General features: G+C 42.0%; 1 protein-coding gene across 2 annotated transcripts in view; it reads right to left on the bottom strand.

Moving 5' to 3' along the window:
• PMEPA1 (prostate transmembrane protein, androgen induced 1) overlaps positions 1-25,514 on the bottom strand; it is an 85,097-nt gene extending 59,583 nt beyond the window's left edge. The window contains exon 1 of one of the 2 annotated variants that reach the window (XM_023494500.2): positions 24,895-25,514. In XM_023494500.2, coding sequence (XP_023350268.1) covers positions 24,895-24,997 — 103 coding nt within the window. In that variant the 5' untranslated portion in view covers positions 24,998-25,514. The remainder of the gene's footprint in view (positions 1-24,894) is intronic. The other variant, XM_003757663.4, reaches the window with a different exon arrangement.
• Between the last annotated feature and the right edge of the window lie 602 nt (positions 25,515-26,116).

Consider the following 26,116-nt stretch of genomic DNA (forward strand, 5'->3'; position numbering starts at 1 on the left):
ACACCTCCTTGATCCTTGCTAATGTGACCTTCAGTAGGCCACTTAACCTTCATTGATTCTTATATTCCTCCTCTATAAAAGGAGTAGTAATAATATACCACCTACATGTTAACAGGGTTGTTAGGGGAAAAGTGCCTTGTAAACCTTAAAAGGCTATAGAGATATGAATTATCATCTTTTTACAGATCAGTTTTTTGTTGAAACAGCATTTGTCCGGAAATTTCTTCCTTCTTAAATTCATTCACTCATTCTTTCTTTCAAATACTATGAGATGATTTATATTGAGTCTTTACCAGGTTATGATTGGGAAGGTATCAAAGGACATAGAAAAAAGGGTCTATAATATACATAATGGGCTAGGAACCTATTTTGGAGCCCTATCTTAACATGATCAATGTCCAAGAATCCAATCAGACACTTAGCAAAAGAATTCCCAGATGTGCTCTGCTTGGACACTTGGGGAGAGAAATCTAGCTTTAGATGCTAAATTGATTGCTATAATTAGACTTCTTTTTTTAAGTTAAAAAATAAATTTTAAGGGTGATATTAGCTTCTTCAACTATCTGTGGAAGATTGAATTCAGCAAGTATTAAGATATTATGTGCAAAATATTGTGGTCTATGTTGGAGACATTATACGTGTGTGTGTGTGTGTGTGTGTGTGTGTGTGTGTGTGTGTGTAAGAAAAGTCTCTCCAAAAGAGTAAAACTTATTCTGGGCCTTGAAGGAACAAAAAAATTTCTATAAGACAGAGATGAGTTGAGTGTTCCAGGAAAGAGGGACAGTTTGTACAAATGTTCAGAGACATGGGATGGAAAGTGGAGGTCAGGTAATAGCCAATTTGGCAACCTCTACTTTGGCTGGAGTATAGAGCTTATGAAGGAGAGTAATGGGGAATAAGGCTGCAAAGTTAGGTGGGAATCTGAATGAGGAAGGATTTAGTGCCAGGCTAAGGGGGGAGAGGAGTTATATTGTATTCTATTAGTTTGGGGGGTTTTGAAGGTTTTAGGAACAAGGAAGTGATATGATCAGAGTAGGGATGATTACTTATGCTGTATGACTTCCAGAGTACAAAAGTTGGATCAGACAACAGAAACAGGGACATGATGGTAAATGTTTACAACTGGCTTTCTAAAAGAAAAGAGTATAACCTCAGTATATTTTTACATTTTATCAGTATCATTAATGTTTTCTTCATCACTTTTCTAAGTCTAGATATCAACAAAGCACCAAAACAAATTGATTTGCTGCATTTATCTATTTCTGAGGGACAAATGTTCACCTTGAAAATTTAACAATTAACTTTGCTCCAACACCATCCTGGAGGAGGAAGATTTCAGCTGTATATAGGGAATGGCTTCCTAACAACTAGAATTATCCAAAAATAATAGTCAGTGGGCATGTACTTATTAGTGAGCTCCCTGCTATCAGATTAGGAGGAGTGAAGGAAAAGTGTGCTATAATACAAAATAAAACTGACCCGTGCCAAAGAAATAGAAGAAAAATTAGATGCCTATTAATTGGGGAATGGCTAAAGAAACAGTAACCTATGTCATGTTTTTCCTGTGTTATAAGAAAAGTTGATTATAGAGAAGCATGAGATGGCTTATGTGAACTGATGAAAAGCAAAACAAGCAGAATCAGAAGGAAAATGTAAATGGAAAGAACTAGAAGAAAAAAAGGAAATAGCATTCTGAGTAATGATAATGACCAAGCTTAACACCAGAACTTTGTTGAGAAGATCTACCTCCCTCCCTTTTTTGCTGAGAGAGAAAAACATCACTGATGTGTTGGCTGGTTTTGCTAAACTGCTTTTTTCCCCCTTTTCCATTTTTATTCTTTGTTATAAGATATGGCTCAGTTGGTAGGGAAGGAAAGAGAGGTGTATTTAGAATAAAGATTAGCAATAAAAGTTTAAGAAATTAAATCGATTGGATGAAATTATGGCATGAAAAATGAGTATTTGCAGTGACAAGAGTTCAGTACCTGAGTGGGACAGCTCTTTGTCACTGTTGGTTATCTCTGATGGTTAAGCCTTTCCTAGGCCTTTCCCTAGGTGTGATGAAGGGAAATCTGCCTCCTCTGGTCCTGTGAGCAGCCATCCTGTACTTCCCCAGTGTTTCTGCCTGTGGGCCATCATTAGTGTCCTCCGAGTGCCGTACCTCACCACTCCCATGCTAAGAATCTTCACCTTTCTCGCTGGTCTTGCAGGGAGTGTGTGCCAGCCATAAAAATTCCCAGACAGCTAGTCAGGAAAGAGATACATACACGGGGAATGGGGGTGGGGTAGGGATGGAGTGAAGAGGCAGGTAGGGAGAGAGAGCCTGGAGAAAGGTGGGGAGACAGAGACAAAGCTCGGGGATAGAAACACAGAGATAGAAAGGAAAAGAGAGACAGAAACAGAACAGGGGCAAAGACACAGAGATAGAGACAAAAATACACGGAGATAGAGGGAGACAGAGACAAAGGCAGAGAAAGAGACAGAGACAGAACAGGGGCAGAGACAAAGAGATAGAGGCAGAAATACACGGAGATAGAGAGACAAAGAAAAAGAGAAAGAGACAGAAAGAAAAAGAGACAGAGATAGAGGCTGAAAGCGAGAGAAGAGAAAAAGGTAGAGAAAGATACAGAGACAGACAAAATGCAAGAATTCAAAAGAAAACAGAGGCAGAGAGGATGAGAAATACAAGAGACCCAGAAAGTCAGAAAGAGAGACCAGTGCACATGTAGAATCGGAGAAAGACACAGAGGAAGTGTGGGAGTGACTGTGAAAGAGAATATGAGTCAGAGACAGAGAAGTGAGAAGATAGAGACAGAGAATGACATTAAGACTTAATAGAAAGCAGCTTTGCTCTTACTTGCCTCATCAGCAAAAAGGCTGGTAGGAGGCTGGCAGTTAGGTTTCTTTCCTCTCCAGCAGATCCCAATTCAGTTGTGACTAAAATGCCTATGTGGGCCCATGGGTCTGGGGTCCTGAGAGCACCCCAGTGCTTTGGTACATGGCTTGATTTCAATATGACCTCTTCTTTCCATTGTCCCACATTCCTCTCATCTTCTCAGGGCTCATTTCTCTTCCACTTGCCAGAAATTTAACATCGTTAAAGAGCTTTCATTCCCAGCCATAATTACAGAGTCTTCAGAGAGGAGGAAAAAAAAAAGAAAAAAAGCTTTTTCTTTTCTTTTTTTCCTTCGTCTCCAACCAGAACTGGTTTAAAAATAGCAAAAATAAACGTGGCTCTATCCAAACCCCTGCCAGCTAGCATGCCCGATTGGCCACACGGAATGTATACCCAATGACTTCTTTTCTACTTTCCCAAGCAATCCCCAAATAATGGGGAGCAATGGCCACGTGAGCCCTTGACTAGGATGAAGGTGTGCAGAGGAAACCTGGAGAATTGCAGAAACCCCAAAATCTGGAGTTCCCAGGAACAATAAGACACTTGTGTCTGGTGTATTTCCTAAGTGTCCTTGTCTTTATGGAGCTGGAAAGTTGTTATTGCTTCACAAAAATCCAAACCAACCGGAGGAAAAGAGCACCCATTTCTAGGTGCTCACAAGCTTATGAAAAATGACAGCATATTAGGAGGGGAGGATGACAATTGGGCATAAGAGAGAGTGAAGGAGTAGAGGTATGATATGAAGATTCATTTTTATGATTTATGACTTGCCCAGTCATATGCAATGTGGAACACTAGACCCGGAGTCAGGGATTTAATTTCCACTGTGACATTTACTAATGATATGACTTTGTCCAAAGTTGAGCTTCAGTTTCCTCAAAACTTCAAAAATAAATTGAGATGATAATACTTGCAATACATATCTCACAGGGTTCCTGGGGCTTAGTTCAGTACCTAGAACATAGTGGTGCTTAATAAATATTTGTTCATTTGATTTGACAGGGCTTTCTTGAGGAAAGCATAGAAAACTGAGTAATTACTATTGTCAAACCAACTGCTTGAAGTGGAGGTTGAATATTTAAATCTTGAAATTTAAAAAGAATTGGCTCCATTTAGATAAAGATGCTACTGGTTCCCCAAAAGTAGGACCTGTGTTTCCTTCAGGGAGCAGAGACAGATTGCACCAAACCATCCATACTCTTGGCTAATGCCAGCTGTAAAAATCGGAATGGAAGCATCAGACAATTAGCCAAGGGTACAAATCCGTGGAAAAAGGCTTCCTTTTTCTCTTTTCTGTGTCCCAGATGAGGTACAAGACCTCGACCTCATTAGCACAGTGCTCACCCTGACCTAAAAAGCCTGGGTGATCTGAGAAGTACAAACTGCTAAATACTTTCTTGAACTCGGCATGAGGGACAGGATCTGTAATTATTTATTAAAGCACACACACAGAGAAAAGATTCTGCATCCCTGCCTATTTAGGATCTGGATAGAAAAAGAAATAAACAAGTTAAAAGAAATCAAAGATTAAATGGGGGGTGGATACCACAAGAATAGTTTGTCAGGATTAGGTGATAATGTGTGCCTGTGTTCCCAAATAGATATGAACATTTTACAAGGAATCCAAGCATGACAAATTACCCAAACCACAAAGGACTCTAGTTAAGGGATTTTGAAACTGGGAGGCCTGTGAATTAAAAAAAATAAAAAAAAAATTGATGCCTCTATTTTAATATGATTGGTTTTCTTTGTAATTCTATGTATTTCATTTTGTGAATTTAATAAGAGTATTCTGAGAAGGGGTCCATAAAATGTCCCAGAGGGCCAAGGGGTTCCATGACAAAAAAAGGTAAGGGATCTCTAATCTACCCCAACTCCTCCATTTTCTAGGTAAAGAACTGTGCTTTCACTACTCTCTGATACACTTATGTAACAGTATCATTTTTGTGTTTGTATCTCTTCTGCCCAGTGCACAGGAAGGATGTGCAGGAGCCAGCTCTAACAAGCTCATGAGAGCTGAATGTTAAATTTCCAGTGTGAGCCTTATACTTCATAAATAAGTACCTATAAATCACAAGTTGATTTATTATATGATTGAAAGTCCAAAGTTCAGAAAGTCATGGAGAAAATGTCAATAAAACAAATTAAACTTAAGGGTATGTTATGTGTACATTTATTTTTTGAGAGCTGTTGTTAAACATTTACCATCACACACTATAGATGCTGAATACGTCTATTGAATTAAATTATAGTTATCTATACTTGTACATTATCCTCACATTAGATCATGAGCTATATGAGGGCAAAGATGGTATCTCATCTCAATTCTGTATCTCTCCTAGAACCTAGTATCTGGGGGTCTGCACAAAGACCTTGCTGAAGAATGAATGACTGAATAGAAGGATGGAAGCTGAAGCACAGAGAAGGGAAGCCCCTAGAAACAGACAACCTTAGAACCACGGTCATTTTGCTTTGTTTTTGCTTAGCCTACTGCACATCCCTCAATATGCCCCTTGAATACTCAAAGATGGAGTGAGCATTTTCAGGTGGGATCCCAATCACAAGAAATGTGCAGCAATGGGCTCACTGCCTCTGGAGAACTAACTCCTCGAGACATTATTCATCCCTGTCTGGGATCCCCCAAATCTTTGTCACCCATGGAAGAGGGAATGCAGATCAGGGTGAGATGCACAATGAGAAGGCTCCCAGGGGAAGGGCGGCATGTATGGCTGCAGAGCCAGAAGGGAGAGGAAGAGGAATATGGGCCAGCCACTTCTGAGCCCCCAGATGAAGATAGGATACAGCCTTGGAACTGTGTTTAACTTCAGAAAAAGTTAAGGGACTGAAGGCACAAACAGATGACCTCTAGGTTAAGAGCCAGTCTGACCTTCTGAGTCAGGAGAGGGGTATCACCCTCACCATGTTTGGCAGATGCTCTTTCAAAAGCATCTAAGTATTTCATTTGACAAATATTTATTAAGCATCTTCTTTCTGTTGCAAAACTCAGTGCTAGGCCCCAGGGATGTATAAAGACAGATGTGACACAGAACCTTTCCAAGAAACTTAGAATATGGTGAAAAAGACACGACACAAGTAACTATGATGCAAGGAGGAGATAAGTCCAAATGTGGGATCTGGGAAAATTGCTATAAGAAATTTTGGAGGCAGAGGAGAGACTCGGGGCAAGCTTCACTGTGGAGATGAGATGTTATCCAAGCTGAGTCTTGAAGGAATGGAGAGAATTTAATAGACAAGAGATCCTAGATGTCTGTTCAAGCGATGGGGCACATCTTGATCAACAAAATCAAGACAGGTGGAGAAAGAATGTGAATGGCAGGTGGATGGCAGTCTAATCTGACTAGAACATAGAAAATATCAAAGAGAGTGACGCAAGATGAGCCTGACTGGGGAGGATCTTGATTGCAAGGACTCTGTGTCAATATGAAACCACTGAAGGGATTTTGAATAGTTGTTTTTGAGTCATTTTAGTCATATCTGACTCTCTCCCATCCCATGTTCTTGGCAAAGATACTGGAATGGTTTGCCATTTTCTTCTCCGAGCTCATTTTACAAAGAAGGAAACCGAGGTGGACAGGGTTATAAATGACTTGCTCAGGATCACACTGCTAGTAAATGTCTGAGGCCAAATTTGAACTCAGATCCCGCTGACTTGCAGGGCTAGACTCTTGTCTATCCACTGTATTATCTAGTTGTCCCATTTTTGAGCAGAGAAAGTGACATAATCAAAGTTTTACTTTTGACTAGAAGACTTTTGAAAAAAAAAAAAATAGTATGAAACACAGATGGATGAGGAAGCAGTGGAGCCAAGGAAATTAATTAGGAAACTAATATGGATAGTTCTTGAGAACTATGAGGGTTGAAACACTGGGTTCAATAGTGTCCAAAATTTGACTATTAGAGATTGACTCTTGGGTTAAACATTGCTTTCTCCATCATCTTAAAAACATTACTCATTCCTGATAAAAGAAAAATATCAAAGTATTAATAGTTTGGTATAAATGGGTTTTTTTTTTGGTTCTAGAATGGTAGGCACCTTAAAGGCACAGAATGTATGAAAAAAGCTTGGGAGTAGAGGGAAGGCACAGAGAAAAACTTCCTTGATTTCCCTATTTTGCCAATTCTGCCCTTTTTAAAAATCTGAGACAAACACTCACATGTAGTTGCGAGTTTAGACTGTTGACAAAAAGAGACCATTCCTGAGTTAGGGTCTGATCAGAAAAAAACTAACTGGAGGCTTTACCGCTGGGCAAGCTGGAGAATTCCTGGGAGGAATTGGAGAGGGAGAAGGAACCTCAAACAGAGGGCAGAAGACCTTTGTAGAACCCAGGAAGCTCTGCCCCTGTCAGTCTGAAAGGCTCTGTCCCACTGGGCTTGGCAGCCCAGACCAACACACTGGTACGCTTTTCATGATCACAGCCCATGGAGAATGTTTGTCGGGGACCTGGATGCCCCAGTGTAGCCCCGAGATATTTTTTAAAACCCCACTCTATTCCAGCAAACACACCACTTTGTGGAGTAAGTTCCCTGCATGCTATGACACAAAATAAAAAGGAAAAAGGACAGCGGAGGGCCAGTCTCCGGGAAATGAACAGGCCCACCTCACAAGAGGCACCCTGCTTCTGTTGCAGTTACTGTTACTGGGCAGAAAATATGCTCATTTTAAGTCTTGCCCATGACTAAGCGCTTACTTAACAGTGACGTCTGTCATATAGTTGGTGCTTCATAAATGCCTCCTGACTAAATGACTACAATAAACTGAGCATTCCTTGATGGAATTGCTATTTCTTTTCTCGAGGCCTTGTTAGCAGCGCGGCCTCGGACAGGGCCCCTCAGCCCAGCATGAGCCTTGCCTCTGCGGCTGCTGGCTGGCTCTTCCCATGTGGGAGCCGCAGGGCCTTGTGGGGGGACAGCCAGTCAGCCACAGACCCAAAGCTCGGGGGAGTCTGGTTACCTGGGTGGCCTTCCCCGCGCTCGGCAGCCCTGCTCCCCTGGGGCTCATCAGGCCCGGCAGAAGTTGCAGGCTCTGGGCTGGCTGCCGCCGGCTGGATATCTCTGGCTCGGGGAGCTCGGAGGGCACAGGGAGCGCCGAGGGCCCGGGGCCCACCGTTTGGTCCGGCACCCGGCCAGAAGCAGCCCAGGGCTGGATGCGGAGGGAGGCCCATAACCTAAAACAAATGGCCTCCGTTCTCCAACTGTCTCCTCGGTAGTGAAAGTGGGGAGAAGGGGGAGAGAATCTCTGGCAAGTGTCTCCACCTGGGGCTTCAGCAGCAGCGGCTCCTCCAGGGCACGGGCTGCTGGCCTTGGCCCAGGGAGGCTGGAGCAGACATTTAACAAACACTGACTGACCCTCATAAACTTGTGGTTACGGCCGTGGATCCCTGCTAAGCCAGGTAAAGAAGGCAGGCCGCCATCATTTTCATTTTCCCCTAACAGCTTTCACCTGTGACCTAAAGCAAATCTGGGTGGTGTGACTTCAGCAGACTAATTGCCTCGATAAGCAGCGGAGACCTGGCCTTGGTGTAAACCTTTGACCTGCAAAACTGACAGAAGCAGATCCCATGAAGGAATGTGAGTGCCATCAACTCGTCTGGTTCGTTCCTAAACCAGAAAAGGAACCAGGGGATCGAATGAGTCATTTATGAAGCACCTACTATGTGCTGGGCACTCTGCAAAGCCCTTTAAAATGAATGGTCTTGTCATTTGATCCTCACAAAAACCCCGACAGGTGAAAGCTATTACCCCTGAGTCTTATTGTTAACCACATTTTACAAATGAAGAAACTGAGGCACCATGAGGTTAAGAGACTTTGCCCAGAGTCGCACAACCTTTTCACCTGAGAAATTTTTACACTATTCTGGGGATATGGGTATATAAATTAGATATGCAAGTCAAACATTGACAGATAATAAATCATAATTTCATAATCCTCACATTCCATTACAAGACTTCAAATGGGATCTTGAACCACAGTTTAAGAAGCTGAGTCTTAAAGGACACAAAAACCTTAAATGAAGAGCCAAAAGACCTGGGTTTTATTCCTGGTGATATTAAATAGCTGAGCAACTTTAATCAACTCATTTCTACCGTCTGAGCTTTCATTTTCTCACAATGAATGATGAAAAGTCTAGAATTATTTCTGAGGTCCCTCTCAGCTCTGACATTCAATGTTTACGTTCCAAGGCTCCTTCCAGATCTGACATTCTGTGTTCTAGGTTCCAAAGCTTCTAGTTCTAACATCAACTTTATGTTCAGTTTTCTTTATAGATTATCTTGCTCAACCTTCCTCTAACCCTTATAGCGCTGCTCTCCTGGTCCTTTTAATAAGATTCCTTCATGCACAGAGCTTGGATGCCCACCTATTTTTCTCTTACATGATAACTGAATTCATGATAATGTAAATATCATGATATTCTAAAATTCCTCCTTCTCTGTGACTTGGCCATCACCGCACCTGAAATCCTTCTAGGAGGATTGTAACTACTATATTAGTTGTTTTTTTTTTTTTTTTTTCCCCTGCCTAGTGAAATATGGTGGTCCTCATTCAGAAATTTTTTTTACCTTTAAGCTCAATCAATTACAAAGTGCTTTGAGACTTACATATATATTAGCTCATTTAATTCTAGGAACACTAGGAGATAGGTATGATGAGCACTCTTTACTTCTTCAGATGAGGAAAACTGAGGTGGCCAGAGGCCCTTGTTCAAGGCCGTATGGCTAGTGAGTGATAGAGCTGCAATTGGAACCTGGGTCTTTGGATTGATTACAGGGCTCTTTTCATCAGATCACACTACCTTTATAAAGGCCAAAAGCATCAGATGAATTAGCACAAACCAGAAAGTGAATCAAGTGATTGGATTCTGTTGCTTGGACTCTAGGGTCTAGAGTGATTATTAGGTGCATCCAAACTTGACATAAAAAAAAAAGGGTTGGGAAGGTCACTAGAGCTAGCTGAGACAAAACTTGAAAGCGACAGAATTTGACTTTGTTTAGACATTCAGCTTCCTCCAACTTTCTTTCTTCTCTGCCAAACCCAGGACCCCAGTGTTCTCTTCCCCTATTAGAACCTGCTTTCAGAAAAGAATTTCAAACTCATTTGCTCTACAGATTGATAACAGTTCAAAAAGTTAGTCCTTCCCAGGATTTTTACCCTTTTAAACTAAAGGTGTTAAGGCCATTATGGCAAAAATGTCAGGCACTAGCCAAGAGTTCCTAGAGGTACTGTGAGGGGAAAAGGGATGGCAGCCTTTCTTTCCTGGCCCTGGAAGTCATTTTAAACTAGGATTGTATGACAAAGATACCTTACAAATTACCTAGTCTAGACTTTCCCATTTTATGGGTGAGCAACTGAGGCCTAGATGAGTAAATAATTTCCCCAAAGCCTCATAGTAGGAATACAAGGAAGAAAGATTTAAATTCAGGTCCTCTCATTTCAGATTGAGTTTCCTTTCTATTACATAAGGCTGAAAATTATAGAATAAAAGAATTAAGTAAAATGAAGAGTTGCTAAACTATAAGAAAAATTATGTACTCTGTTCAAGGAAATTTCCAAATTTCTGGAAGAAAGCTAGCATTACTATACCATTATTTCAGAAGATCTTGTTTTATCAAACATTTTGGGTAATGCTTTTCGCACTAACAGTTCTTAGATTGAAATTAGAGTTTGTCAAGTTCTGAACTGAACCCAATTCTGTTCTACTAAAGCTGATATAAAGTAGGATTGATGATGATCTAGTAGACAGAAGGCCAGGAGGAAAACCTTTCAGTTATTCTTAAAGGAGAACAGTGGGGAGTATTGGAGACCCTGGAGACAAAAAATAGGAATTCAAATCTCCTGTTCTCTATTACTCATTAGTGGTGTGAACTTGGACAACCCACTTAATTTCTCTAGACTTCAGTTTTCCATTTATGAAACAATGCAATTGGACTAGATTAGGGATTCTAAAGAATCTTTTTTTGTGTGCATATTAAAGTGGTCATCTGAAAGATGACTGAATTTTGTAGGTAGGACATAGAATAGGACCTAGGTTCAAAAATTCTGCCTTTCTCAGTACTTATTTTGTTGTCCAGTCCTTCAGTCATATCCAATTCACCAAGATCCCATTTCTCAGTTTTCTTGGCAAAGGTATTTTAGGGGTTTGCCATTTCCTTTTCCAGCTCATTTTACAGATGAGGAAACTGAGGAAAACAGAACTGAATAACTTGCCAAAGAGTCAGATATGAACTCAGAAAGATGAATCGCCTACCTTATGTGATTGTGAGCAAATCATCCCACCTCTTATCAGTGACCACTTCTGGGAAATGAGTATAATGACATCTGCAATCTCTATTCTGCAGAATTGTTTTTAGAAAAGTGCTTAGTAAACTTGAAAGTATCAGAGAAACGTGAGTTATCATTATCATCATCAATCACCATCTTCTTCATCCTCATCCTCATTCATCATCACCTTCTCTGGATAAAGAGGAAATAAACTTTAATCCCTTCAAAGCCAAGGAAGTCAGCAGCCATTTCAACCAGAGCAGAAACTGACTACTATAATTAAATTAAATCAGCACCACTATGTGAGTTTATACTGCTTTGCAGTATTATGCAAATAGCTAATAATTGCCATTGTTAGTGAAATGGGTGGAAAATGAGGAGTCTTTCTTGGAGACAAATGCCTGGGCCTGAAAGTCTTGCAAACCTTCCTGCAACTGCTTTCCTCCAATATTCTCCAGAGATACACTTGATATGTTAAGAAATCAACAACAGCAAATTGAAGCTCTTGCTTGTATCTGTCTGCAGGGCTGACTGGCAAAGGCCACTTTGAGCTCACCTCTGGGTCTTGTGGGGACAGAGGAGTTCCTGGGGAGCATGTCTGTCTGCTGGAGAAACCGCCATGCATAAACACACAAGGCTGATACACTAAACAGATATGAGCGCATTTAGCCGTGATCTATTGGAGCGATCACCAGCAGTGGACAGAAAGCGGTTTTTAAGTGATGGTTAGTGTTACTTAATCGGTTCTATGCACCAATGTAATTGACACCTCTTCCATCATCCTTAATACACCCACTTCTTTCTCCCATACCATAAATAGATTAGAAAAGTTTCTGCAGATGGCCGTGACCCCATTTGCTCGTATGCTTAGCCATGTATGAATCACCCTTGGCTTGCCGAGGCACTCTGGAACTCCTGAATGATAACTAGGCGGCACAGACACCAATAAATGAATCATGCTTTCCACAAGACCAAACCTTCGGGGCTTCTGCAGACACCAATTACAAAGTAAAAAAGAAAAGAACAAAGAAATTACTCAGGGTGTTTGCGCAAAGTTGATTCATCAGTTTACAGAATTATTACTGACTAAATTGTTTTAGGCGATAGAGTAACGAACCTGCTACAACAGATCAGCAAGAAGAAAATGAGAGCAAAAAAAAGGGGGGGGGGCACAAGAAAGATTCTTTCCAGTGAGGGATCATTTCATTTTCTCCATCTTTGGAAAATATAGTTTTTGAGGCTTTCTTTTCCAAGGCCGCAATTACACAGGAAAAGCATTGTTAATGAGGTGTGTACCTGTGTGTTCTCTGAAAATGGAGAATAAATAGTCACCTAGTGTTAGCCAATGTCTAAGTAATAACAAATTCTTACTGATTCATTCAACATAGTTCCTCCTCATCCCTCTACCCCTCCAAACCAACAACTTTACACCAAGAAAGATCAACTGGCTCTGTGGTAGAACAGTAACAAAGATTTCCTTCTGTTCTGGGGATTAGGATGCATATCAAACAAAAAGTTTCCCACAGCTTTTTAACTTCCTTCTAGTGGATATATTTGAGATCAAATGCTTTATATTCTATTTTTAAAAAATATGCAAACTCAAAAGTGGTATGTGCTCTGACCATACAGAATCCTAAGGAAAAAAACGTGCCTTCCAAATTAGGCCTGTAAGTCTGGCTTGCCCCCCCTCCCAGCCCAGGTAAATCCATTTTGAATGCGTGCCACCTGGCTCAGGTGGGGCCCTCTGAAGGCATATGGCCCTCAAAGAGTAGATGTCAGGAACAGTTTCTATTGTACTTGATCCCGTTCTTCAGTTGTCTGTCAGCTGAACGCTTATTGAATTAAAAGCTCTTGGGGGTGGAGGTGGGGTGTAAAGCCAGGGTTCACCTCGAAGATTTGGGCTGTGTTTCCACAGGCCAGGTGACAGGGAAGGAGGATTATGCAACACACCTGGGAATTTAATCAAAACGGGCAAGCCATCTTCTAGATCATTTGGGCTGAAAATCCTTCTGCCTAAAGGGCAAGATTGGTTTGACAAAATGAGATATAAAGAAAAAAAGTCTAACCAAAACCCTACCACAATTGTCTCTGCCTGCAAAGCCTCCCCCTTGGAGAGCCAATTCAAGAAGCCTTTGGATCCCAAGGCAGGAGAAGGTTCATGGCTTTAAGCTGACTCCTAAGCTGGCACACCTGTCTGAACTGCCACGTCACCACTTATTGATACAGACAGTCTTTTCTCAAAGGAGCTCCCAAGCAAGGAGAGCTAGAAAGGTTCCTCCATGAACTATGGTGAACTGGAAAACCTTAGCCAGGGCAGGCAATACATGCAAGCTCAGAGACGGCCCAGGCTATATAGACTCAGACCTTTGACTGAAGTTGTCACTTTTCATAATGTTTTTGTAGCTTTATATAGACATTGGGGGTATTGGTTTTATGTTTTGAAGATGCATTTGGGAGGTTGGGGATTGTGCTGGTTAAAGATCCCTCTTGCCATGTCCACATATCTACTTTAAAATTCTGTGTTAAGGAGCAAAGAATCTCTGCAATCAAAAGAGATACAAATTTTCTAATAACGTCCTCAATGATTAACTTTGCAACAACAAGAAATCTCTTGTAGGGTGGTGTTGCTTCTTCTTTTTTTTTTTAATGAAAAATAAATTCCATTTATATACATACTTGTTCCTTCTACTTTTCAGAATTGAATTGAAATTTGGCAGGGGCTTAGTTAGCCTTTTCAAAGGACAAAAAGCTGATCTGAATAGGTCTTTTGTTATTCAGTTGATAAGATAACCTTTAATCTTTTCCCTGATAAATTCAGGTGTGGTTAAAAAAAATGTCAAATAAAAACAATATCTAAAAATGGTTGTCTGAATGAACTCTTACTTCAGATGCTGACAAGTGACATTTTAGGAAAGCTATGGAAATCATCTAGGGAGGGAAGGAAAATGTTCATCTCCAATCTTAGATTATTTGTCATTTGTCACTAATATCACCCACAAAATCTCCTTTTTCTATTATAGGAATGTGCCAAATAGGAGAGAAACTAACTTCAATCCTAGCCAGAAGGGGCTGCAGGAATAACCAGGAAGGATGTGAGCCAGAGACATTGCAATTTGTCAGAGACCTAAAGGAAATTGAGGCTGGTAGAAGTTAGAAACAAATGTTCAGACTCCCTGATTACTATGTCCAAGGTGGCCATTCTCGACTTTGTGGCAACTGATAATTTGTCCAAACTATACCCAGTGTAGAAGGGCAAAGGAAAGACTTTTTTGGTTTATCTAGCTAAGAGTAAAGGATTCTTTAAGGAGAAGAGAATTAGTACAATGTTGACTTGAAGGGATTTAAAAGAAAGAACCAAAAAAAAAAAAAAAACCCACAAAAATTCTACTACAGAAAAAATGCCACCCAAAAAAAAAAAATCATATCATAAAGTTGTCTGGGAATTGTGCTTGTTACCAATAATTAAAGCCTTTTTTTCTTAGTAAAAAGTAGTTCCCCAAGCCTACTGATATATAATAATGATAAATAGTTACTGCTGAAATATGTCTGGAAAGAAAGTCTTTCTCTGTGAATTGCCCAATATGTCTGAAATCTGCAGCAGTTCATTTGAAACACTTTGTGGGATTCTAAACCAATTTATCTCTCCCACCCAAAGCCTTTATCACTCCCTGCTCCCTCCAAAAACTCCCCCAAATTTGCAATTCTTTGAAAAGAGTGAGACTCTGAACAGGAACAGACTGATATATTCTTAAGTCCGCAGGCCCTTCAAATGTGTCAGTTTTAGTCTGGTAACTGTGAAAACAAGCTAAAATTCATTCAAATATGTGTGTCACACATTAACTCCTTGAAAGCCTCAGGGTATTGCAGGCTGGAGTGTCCTTTTCAAGTCTATGTGCTACGCCCTAGATAGAAAAGAGATAAGATTAATAGGAATGTATCCAAGTCATTTCTAAAAGGAACAACTGCACACATGGGAGAATTTTCATTTGGTGAAGTCAAAGCCTAGAGTCATATAATCTACATCCTGTTGCTTCCTGCAGGGAGGTTGGTTTTCTTGTCACCATAAATATCATTTGCAAAGTCCAGTGCCAAGAAATTAGCCCTAATGGATTGGTGGGTGGTTGCATATGTAGAGACCTGAAACCCTTAAGAGTGTCAAAAGGAATACAGTTTTCCTGCTGCAAGACCACTTTTTATTGATTTCTGTTACCCAGAGAGCCATAAATAAATGCGAATTTTTCCCAAACATTTAAACCTACCCATTTTGGTGAAGTGCAGTAACACTGGGGAAAGGAGGGGATATGCTTAATTTCATAAGAAATGTTTAATGAGGACCAGGACCCTAGATCCTCTATATAGACACTGCTCCCCATCTCCTATCCCCAGCCTCAGCCCAAAATTTCCCTCAAAGGACCAGCATCTAATGACTGATTGTTATGTTTCAAGGTAGGAAAAATTTTATTAGTATTATTTTCTCATCTCCCTCAACACAGAAAAATAGGAATTTACATAGGAATTTACATATTCAGATCTAGGCTGTACCAGAACAATTAGTATGGCTCAGTGGAAAGAATACAAGAGAGAGAATCAGAGAACCTGAATTCTGGTTCTTTCTCCCATGTGTTACCTAGTGACCATGTCTAGTCATTTCATTTCCCTGAGCCCCAGTTTCCACATCTCTATAAGGAAGGAGTTTGGACTAGTGGATCTCTAAAATGCTTTGTAGCCCTAACTCTACAAGCAAGGTAAAAGGCAAAGTCAAACATGGCTGTCAAGTCAACATACTTCTGTATGTAAGGCCCCAAAATTGTAATAACCCCTCAAGAAATTTACTATCTAATCAAACAGAATCAATCCCAGTTTCTCAAAGAAAATTTTAACCTGCCAGTGGAAACAAGACTCATACACACAACAAAGGCAAGTACCAAGTGAATGGAAAACCCTTCAAATGATTTTTTTACATGTCTAGGACAAGTACTGATGGTTGGATTCTCTCTCCTCTTCCCTCCCCATCTCCAAACCCTGCACTGGAGTGAACCAAATGCTGGATTTGGAGTTAGGCAACTTAGGTCCTAATCTTGGCTTGATCACTTACTACCTTTCTGGGCCTCAGTTTCCCCATCTATAAAAAAAGAAGTCTTGGACTAGATGACCTCTGCATTTGTTCCATGGCAGCTTTAACTCTGCTATCTCTGATCTAATTAGCAGGTAGTTTTAAGGTAGAACTTAAATTACTTTCTAATGATCCTGACAAGGAAAAATGTAAAGATCATACCTTTGGAGACTGGGAAACTGGTGCACTCTACCACTTGAGTGTAAGGACACCCCCAAAACTTTTAATTCAAATGTACAGGGGGCTAATTTTCAGCATCAGCCCATGTTGGCAAGCTAATTCCAAAGGCTTCACAATAACCCATGGTAACTTCTCCGAAATGACATATTCTGGTTGATAACAAACACCTCTGTGCTACGGGCTGACAAGAAATGAGGTGTCAAAAAATCTGCTTATTAATGTCACCTTAACTCCTCACTGAAGGGAAGAGTTAGCTATAAACCGTCAAGTGGTTTGCACTGAAAAATCATTTCAGGCATTGAATGTTTTAGTCCATAATCTCAAGATTAGGATATGGTGCTGCAAGACACACAATAACAATGTATATAAGGGAGGATTTGTCTAAGCAGACTAATAATAAGTTAACATTTACATAGAGAATTAAAATTTACAAACCACCTTATGTCCACTGTTTCATTGGAACCTTACAATACTTGAAGTGCTACCAATAATGATATTACTTCTCTTTTCCTGGTCAAGAAACTGAGACACAGCAAGAGTAACTTGGCACCCAGTCACACATCTAGTACCAGAGACAATTTATTTCAACCTGGCTCTTTCTGATGCCCTGTGCCTTGGGGTCTGTCAGAGAAAGCGCCAGTCCCTATACTACCAGACTCCTATAATCCTGGGCTTTGAGATTTGAAAGCCTTCTTCCTTTTCAAGCCATAGATGACTGTCAGATGGAATGTCTGCTCATTTTCCTGCATTATCTTTGGCCATCTATGGGAGGACCCTCAACATAGAGGGGCACTGACACTGGAATAAATCAGGATCAGAGGCTCTCCTTCCACCCTGTGGGGTTCTACCTTTGCTTCCCATACTGTTACAGTCAAATTAAGTGAAAAATCCTAGAAACAACCGTAATGACATCCTCCTGAAGGGCTGAGCCAAACACAGGCCAAACAAATTCTCCATTTCTCTGGTTTGTGCTAGTTAACTGAAGAGTTAGCGCATGGTACTAAGAGAATTGAGACCACAGGGAAAAGGTAGCTTTGTAGTCCTAATCACTCATCTCCAGCAGCTGCAGCGACTGAGTACCTGACATGTGGGGGGCACATATGTGGTCTGTCACAAGGGACACCAGGGGAGAGAACAGATTGGTCACTGTAGCCTATCTTGACTACTGGGGAAAACCCCCACAAACCTAATCGACAGCAGGTGGAAGATGTCATCATCATTCACACCTGTGAGCACACCAACTGACTTGACAACAGCTCTAAAAATGGCCTGTCAGTTCAGGCTCATTCTTCCCCCTGAATGCAGCACAAGGAAAGGTAAAAGACTGGCAAGGGACTGGAATTAAAAAATCCATTTGTAAGAGTGTCTTCTCTTTCTTTGGCACGACTCTAGTCTCAGAGTTACCTGTAAATCTTTTTTCCCCTCAAAATAATGCGCTTGAAAACGGGCAGAAATGAAAAAAACTTCTCTATGCAAAACCCTCCATGCAAGGGGAGAGTTCTTGGGGGTTGAAAACCAGTAACCTTTACAAAAACAAAACAAAACAACAATTCCAATGCCCCCCTCAACTGCAGAAGGACACGGGATATCTTTTTTTCCATCAATAAAAGGATTATAGATAATTCTCAACATTTCAGGTGTTGTTCTGAAAAAGACCTAATATGATGTTTTTCCTTTGGTGACTTGTCCCTGGAGTTGGGCTTCGGGACGCTTTTGCAGTCAGAGCCTTGGAGCAGCTCCCCCACTCCCCCCCACTCCCCCCCACTCCCACAAGAGCGGCTTTGGCACAAGAGAAGCCTTACTTCAGGAACAACTTAGCAAGACTCTTTCATTTAGAAAGGCTATTGCATAAATTTACACAACTCACCCAGGAGCCATTTGTTGTAGGGGTTTTTTTTCTTCTCTTCCCTTCATCAAAAAGAGGTTTTAACCATTTCCAGAGAACTGGGAAGCTGGCCACCAAAGTGAGAAGGGTATAGCATGACTGTGTTTGTTGAGAGGAATAATTAGTTATTTACAGACTTGGCAAATATTGAGCTCACCCCTGACCTATTACCCTGAACCCTTTAACTGGCTTAACCAGGACAGTGGGGGTGGGGGGAAATGGTGGCTGGAGAGACTGGTATGGCTACAGGAAGATTCATCCCCTGAGTAAGAAAGCCAGACTTGAACCTGCAATAATTCAACAGTTGCTTTTGTATCCTTAAACCTTATTCCTTCACAGAAACCACTTGCCTTATTTGCCCAGAACTGAAATCCATTTGAAATCAAGATGGCCTCAAAATGACTAACCCCTTCTCCCCCCTACAATATATGTGTATTGGGAGAGAGATTCACAGGCATGATTTTATTTTTACGTAAATACTAAAATCACAGATCCTTTCTCATCAGCACCAGGGCTTCCTCAACCTAGGCAGATGGCAAACCCTTCAAGCCTGAGTTGATTTTTGTTTATGTGAATTTGAAGTAGCAGAAGCCCTTGTGGTCAGCCGTTCAGCAGTGAATACTGGATATTATACTATGTACACCATTACTGAACAAATCAAATCCCAAATCCAAAATCACCAGGTTTTTTTTTTTTAAAGATATAATAATTTAACAATATAATCTCATTCTCCTTTAACCAATCAAACGAATCTTCCCTTCTCCCCAGAAAATACTTGGTAAATGCATCCCCTGGGATAGGAGGGTGTGAATTAATCTGAAGGTTTAATAAAAGTAACCTGACCAGACATTTTTAATGGCAAAATAGAAACTGCAAAACCTTCATACTGTTAGGAAAGCAAATGTTTGATTTGTGGAGATCAGCAAATTACAATTGGCTAGCAGGATTTGGTTCACAGGCCATATTTTGCCAGTCCTTGTATTATTATGCTAAAAGTACGGTATAGGGGAAATTAGGATACATTGGAATTGGTGCCAGAGGACTGGATTCAAATCCCAGCTCTGCCCTGAATTTGTAGTCAAAAGCCATGAGTTTGAATCCTGGCTTTGTATAATAATTAGTAATTAATTGTATAGCTTTGGAGAAGTCATTCAACTTCTTTCTAGGACTCAGTTTCTTTACTTATAAGATAAAGGTTTTGGACGGGATAACCTCTAAGATTCTTTCTACTTCCAAATCTATGATTCTATGGAACTACGATCCAGATGAATCACTGACAATAAAGTCATTTAGTGCTACTTTGGAAAGACAATCCAAAATGGCAAAATTCTGGCCAGCAGATGATTTTTTGAAGAATTGGATTTATATACCTGACATTTATATAGCAATTCAAATGCAAAGTGAAATGACCTGTGTAAGGTCACACAGCTGAGTAGGTTACAGAGCCAAGATTCAAATTTCCCATTTTCTGATTATAAATTCAGAGATTTTACCACTCCACTCTAGTTGTCCCAACTGTCCCTATTGTAAAGCAATACATATTCAAGTGAGAATTCAGCTTACATGAGCCAAATCACATAGTAGGTGCTTAAGAAATACTTGTTGAATAAACAGATATATATGTGTCAAAATACTCCCTAGGATCTACAGCCCTCAGATTTTTCTTGTCATTTGTCTGATCAGAAATATTAATAAGCCAGTGGGTTCTTTTTCTAGAACACAAGGAGAAGTCAAACAGAGTCCCCCTCCCCACCTCCCCCAATCCAAAACAAAACACAAACTTGCCAGGAAAACAGCTCTTTCCTCAAAAGTATACAATTTAAACATCTGTCTTTTGATCTAAAGTCTGTTAGCACTTGGCAGCTTTTAATCCCAGGGACCACCACCCCCCATTTCTTAAAAAAAAAAAAAAAAAAAAAAAAAAAAAAAAAAAAAAAAAAAAAAAAAAAAAAAAGATGTGTTCCATTGCAATCTGTTTTCAGGGTAGCAAACTATTTTAAATGAAATTTTGTATTTTCTGACTCAAACTACCCCATTGGCTAGTCAAAGAATTCTAATGGCTTACTCAGGCACCCTGGAATTACATAAACAGGGCAATCCAGTTTAGTTTTTGTCTAAATGGTAGCCAGATTAAGTGTACATATATTGCAAAGGACATATTCAAATCTAGGATATTCCTCATAAAGGGTCAACCCGATTGTTTTAAAGTCATGGCAAAGTAACACAATACAAAGAACTAGAGGGTGAACCTCAGGCAATTGTACTTGAGGATTTGCTTTTCTGTACAGCTTTGGAGAAGTCACTTTACTTCTCTGGGACTCAGTTTCCTCATTTGATTATCTCTAAGGTTCTTTCCGGTTCTAACATTCTGTAATTCTATGATCTAACCAAAGCATGCCAGTAGTACCAGTTAGGAGAGCATGCAGCCAGGAATTCATCCCCAAGGTAGGGATAAGGTCTGACCCTATTGTGTATGAGTCAGCTCCTTCTAATGGCTTTTAGCAGGGTTTGTATGTGGAATATAAAATCACCTGGAGAAAAGGGATCTAAGAACACAGAATGACAAGGCTACAAGAGATTTTTAGAAGATACTCAGTTAAGATATAGAAATTTCTGTTTCTTGAGGGCAAGAACTGTTTTGCATTTGGATATCTAGATTTTGGCACAATGCTGGATATTTGGCAGATGCTTTATAAATTATTGTTGATTGAATGATTGATTTGAAGAGATCATATGGTCCAACTCCTTTATTTTATTGATGAGGAAATTTAAAGACAGAGAGGGGAAAAAACCGAGCCACAATCTAGATAAAATGGCTTGTCCAGTACCTCTATCAACCACATTACTTGTAAATGTTAACTGAAAACAAAAATTACAAGCCTGATCCATTTCAAGTGCCTTGTTCTTAAATCCAACTGCAAACTATTATTTGAAAATATATTTGAGAAGTTTTGGTTAGTACTCTCCAAATTTTTTTCCCCCTAGCATAAAAAGGAACCTGAACACAGACTTGAATGAACATCTTAGCTCAGGCCAAACACAACCTTTTAGGAAAATCTGATTAATATTTGTAACAGATAACCATTTTTAAGATGATCCCTTGCCTTTCCAGCTTTCTCTCCTCAAATAATTAAGGGCTGTGTTTAAAAAATATATTGAATGCAGGAACTAATTAGAACACCTAAAAGACAGGCAAAAGTGTGAGCCATGCTAACCTTGTAGGTCAGCCTCCCCAGAGCCTCACTTCATCAGAAGTGAGAAATGAAGTCTATTTGGAAGAGCAGACAGTTAGGGCAGACAACTAAATTAACAAGACTGTCTCCGTGTCAGCCAAAACATCATTATGGCTGATTAGTTGAGAGGAAGGGACAGAAATAAAAATGATGAATTAAAAAAAAAAAAAGTAAGATGCAAGACCCTGAAAGGATATTCGAGGAAAAGAAAGATGATAAAGCTCTGGAACACAGAATCACAAGGTTAACATATCATTTAATGCTAACAGCAGTTTGTGGCCCTCCAGCATAATGTTTTATGGCAAAATGAAATAAAATGTAACTAGCCCTTTAAAATTGGTGAGATTTTTGTTTCCAAACACATGTGAACATATTTTAATAATATTCACAGGCATTTAATTATGTCTCAGGAGTTTACAAAGGCCCTTTGGAGAACTAAGTGGGCTATTTTGCCACTTGAACTGCCCTGACTTTGAAAAATATTAAAGGCCAAGGGAGGGAAGGACTCTGCCCAGCGCCCTTAGTAAGGACTTTAATTATTTGGAGGGAACGGAGTGGGATGTCTGGAGTCTCGTAACCAAAGCAAACCAACATCTCTTGACAGCAGCTCCACTTTCTCTTCTGTCTGGGAAGGCAGGGCCCCTTGTTATTTTTACCTTTTGCATAGTACTGTACAGTGAGGTTGCAATCTTGGCCAAGCATTCTGTCTAATATGTAGCAACACTATGTTGATCTGGCTAATGAATGCGGTACTCCCATGACCCTGCAAGCACCACTTGGATCTATATCCCAAAGCAGGTTCCTGACCTGAGTAAATGGGGACACACATTTCGGGACAAACTTCCACCTTCCTTTCCTCAACTTCCCCCAAAATATAACACCCCAAACAGAATTTTCACCTGCTATTAGTGTACACTGATAGGCAAAGGAAGTCACTGGAAAGATAATCTGGTATGGTGACTATAAGAAAGGATTGAAGTCGAGACGGATGTTTGGAGTTCTGTTTGGACTGTGTGGCTCTCCAAGTCACAATCTCTCCCAACGTCCTTTTAAAATGGGGATAATACCAATCCTATCTATTTTATAATGTTGTTCTGAGGAAAAGAGTAGCTTAGTGGGAAAAAAAGGTACATGTGTTGTCAGAAAACCTAGGGGCGAATCTCAGCTTTACTGTTTACTATCTTGTGTGACCTTTAGCAAGTCATTTTAAATGTTCTGTGCCTTAATTTCCTCATCTGTAAAGTAAGAGTATTGAATTATATGAAGTTTAAGGCCCCTTCCAGCTCTAAATCTATGACCTTAAAGTGATATAAAAATGGTAGTTACCATTGTCAGGAGAATGAAATATGAAAATGTTTATGTGAAGTGATCTTCCCTGACTAACCTGGAAAAGAGGAGGGCAAAAGTGCGCCTATGTATTCACATACACATATGTATTTCAGGCAGGAATTCTATACAAATAAAATACCCCAAATACTTAAGGGACCCATAAAAATACAAAGTACCGGAGGAGGGGAAAGGGATTGCTAAGTGGAATGTCTAGGGGCTCCTACGAAGGGGGAGGGGCTCTTAACCACTCTATGATGGATATTTTCTAATTGTCTTGAACTCCTTTCTGACATTTCAATCGCAAGTTGAAAGCAGAATAGCTTTGGCCCTTGTCCTTTCCCAAAAGGGCACTACCAGCATCAACAAAAGGTGCCCTAAACTTGGGCTCGCGTAGCCATTGTCCTGGCTAGACATTGCCAATCTGCCCAGACCTGAGCTATTTATAGAAGCGCACCGGCAGGGCGCACACACACACACACACACACACACACACACACACACACACACAGTCTCTCTCAAACGTCTGTCTGGAAGGACATTTTTACCAGCTAAGTTGATAAGGAGGACGTTTAATTGCTCCATCATTATTGCCCCTTAGGGAAGTAAAATGGAAACTTCATTGATTCCCCCCTCCTCCCCGACACATACAGCGCTCCCCAGGGCACTCACAGCTGCAGAAGAAGGCACCCCCTCACCCAGGCGGCAGGGGTAAGGGGGCGGAGGGTGATGACGGGGGGGGGGGGGGGGGGGGGGGGAGAATCGCAGCAAACCAGACAGTCCCAGGGGAATGGGGAAGAGGGACACTTTCCCAATGAAATAACCCTCCTCCAGGTAGATCCACAAAGTCTCCTAGGTTCAGAGTCCGATACCCATAGAAGGGGCTTTGGGGGGTAGAAGTGGAAGTCGTGGCCGACTGCTCACGGTAGGGGCTGGGGCTTTAATGGGCTCTTGGGCCTGGCTATCGCCGCCCCATTCCCTCCTCTCCTTACACCCCGCTGAGTTCGCTCAGGGACCGTGGGGACAAAGCCGGGAATCGCGCCAGCTGGAGACCTGCGGCGGCGGCGGCAGCGCGCGCCTTCCCGCCGAGCTTCACTCCCTCCCCACAGCAGCCCCCAGGCCAGAGCCTCCGAAGTCTGGACACCCCAGCTCCTCGGCGTCCCCAGTCAGGGACCCCGCAGGAGGTGACAATCCAAGGAGCGCTGGGAGGGAGAAGCGGCTTGACCCGAGCGGGGAAAAGCTGCCTCCAGGGCTGAAGAACCGGGAGGAAAAGGGAGACTCAGGTGGCAGCGGATAAGCCCTGACCCGGGCCCCCATTTCCGAAGTAGATCTGGAAACAGGAAGCACCAGGGAGAGCAACTCGACTACAGTGACCTCCCACACCACCTGCCCGGTGGCCCTTCTTCCTTCGCCTCTCCAAAAGTCAGACTCCTGAGCTCCTACCCGGAGCTGCGAGGAGGAGAAGCCGGAACAGAAAGCACTTTCAGGCTCAGAGAACATCCCAGACACAGATAAACGGGACGGACAGACAGGCAGGCAGACAGACAGATCCTGCGTCTCTGGTGGGAAAGGGGAGATAGAAGCGAGAGGAAAGAGGACTGGCGGGTGAGAGCTTAGAGGAGAAAAGAGGTGAGGAGAGATGAGGTAAGAAGAACCCGGAGGTGTGAAGAAGTGAGAAGAGATAGGTTTTGGGTAAGAGAGTAAAGATGAGAAGAGAATGAGGCGAGGAAAAAAGTAGGATGAATAGAAAAGAGAGGAGAAGAAGGAGAGAAAAGGGAGCAAAAGAAAAGAGATGAGAGGAAACTGGGGAGGAAAGAGGGAGGAGAGAAAAGCGTTAAGGGGAGAAGAGAGAACACCGGATAGAGCGCAGTAGAAGAAAGGCTACCAGACAAGGGGTCCTCTAGGAAATAAGCCAGGAAGGCTGCTGCGGGATCAGGACCAGGGGGAACCCGAGCGAGAAGGGAAGGGAGATAGGATACTCACTGATCTCCATGCTCTGGAACAAAGACCTTTTGCAGTTGCATGTGCAGGACACATTGGGCTGCCCGGCGGCCGCGGTGCTGTTGAGACCCATTAAGTTATACATTTAAAAAGGAGGGAGAGGAAAACGGGGGACTTGGAGAAGAGCGAGGGGGGCTCCGGGAGGCACCACATAAAGGAGGATCCTGCGGCTACCGCTGCTTCAGCCCGGGAAGGGAAGAGAAGGCAATGCGCTTTTCTCTCTTAAAAAAAAATACAATTCTAGAAAAATTAAGTTAAAAAACAAAACAAAACCAAAAAACGGTGTGTGTGGGGGGGAAGAAACAGTAAAACAGGGGGGAGGACTTCGCTGCTCTTTCTTCCCTCCCCCCGGCTTCCCTTCTCTCCAGCCTCTCGGTAAGTTTCCCTTGCCCCAGCGCTGGCGGAAAGCGCCTAGCTACTACTCTGTTTCTGCGCTGGCCGGACCGAGCGACGGACTCCCGGCGGCGGCTTCCCCAGCCACTCCGCCTCCTCCGCCTCCTCCTTCAAGTCCAAGGAGATTGGGTTTCATATGGAGATACGGGACTGAGGCAGGCAGACGGCCTGACGTCAGCGCTAGACGGAACTGCCCTTTTCCACCGCACTGGCGAAGGGGGGGGGGGGGGGGGGGGTCTAGGAGGGGGCGGAGGAGCCCCCCTCTAGCCTTGGCGGCTGCACCAATCCCTACCGAGGTTCCCCCGCACCCCCTCCTTTCTCCCTCCCAGCGCGAGAAAGAAGAGGGGGGGCGCGGAATGAATGGGGGGGGGGGGGAGAAAAACTGTCTCTTAAAGAGACAGAATGCATTCCCGAATGCAGCAAAGCCACCACCATACGCCACCCGCAGACTTGAGACACAGACACAGACATGCTCACAGACTCGAAAGGAAGAAAATACATCCAGTGATGGTGGCGGTGGCGGTGGCGGTGACTTCATTAACTTATGTAGTAGTTGCTTAATGAATGTCATTCTGAGTTATGGAATTTCCAAGGGTCCCTGTCCCCGTCTTTTGGAAGAGGGTGGCGAAAATGGGGAAGAATGGGGAAAGGAGAGGTGATTTTATCAATGGCAGGCTCTTTTATTCCACGCTCTTTCCCCTTTCCCCTCAGGCTTATCCTATTAGGAAACTTCCTTCGCTCTAGTATCCAAGCTGGGGTGCTGGGGTGGGATGTGTGTGTGTGTGTGTCTGTGTGTGTGTGTGTGAATACT

The sequence above is a fragment of the Sarcophilus harrisii genome, chromosome 2 (assembly GCF_902635505.1).
Source record: "Sarcophilus harrisii chromosome 2, mSarHar1.11, whole genome shotgun sequence".
Taxonomy (NCBI): domain Eukaryota; kingdom Metazoa; phylum Chordata; class Mammalia; order Dasyuromorphia; family Dasyuridae; genus Sarcophilus; species Sarcophilus harrisii.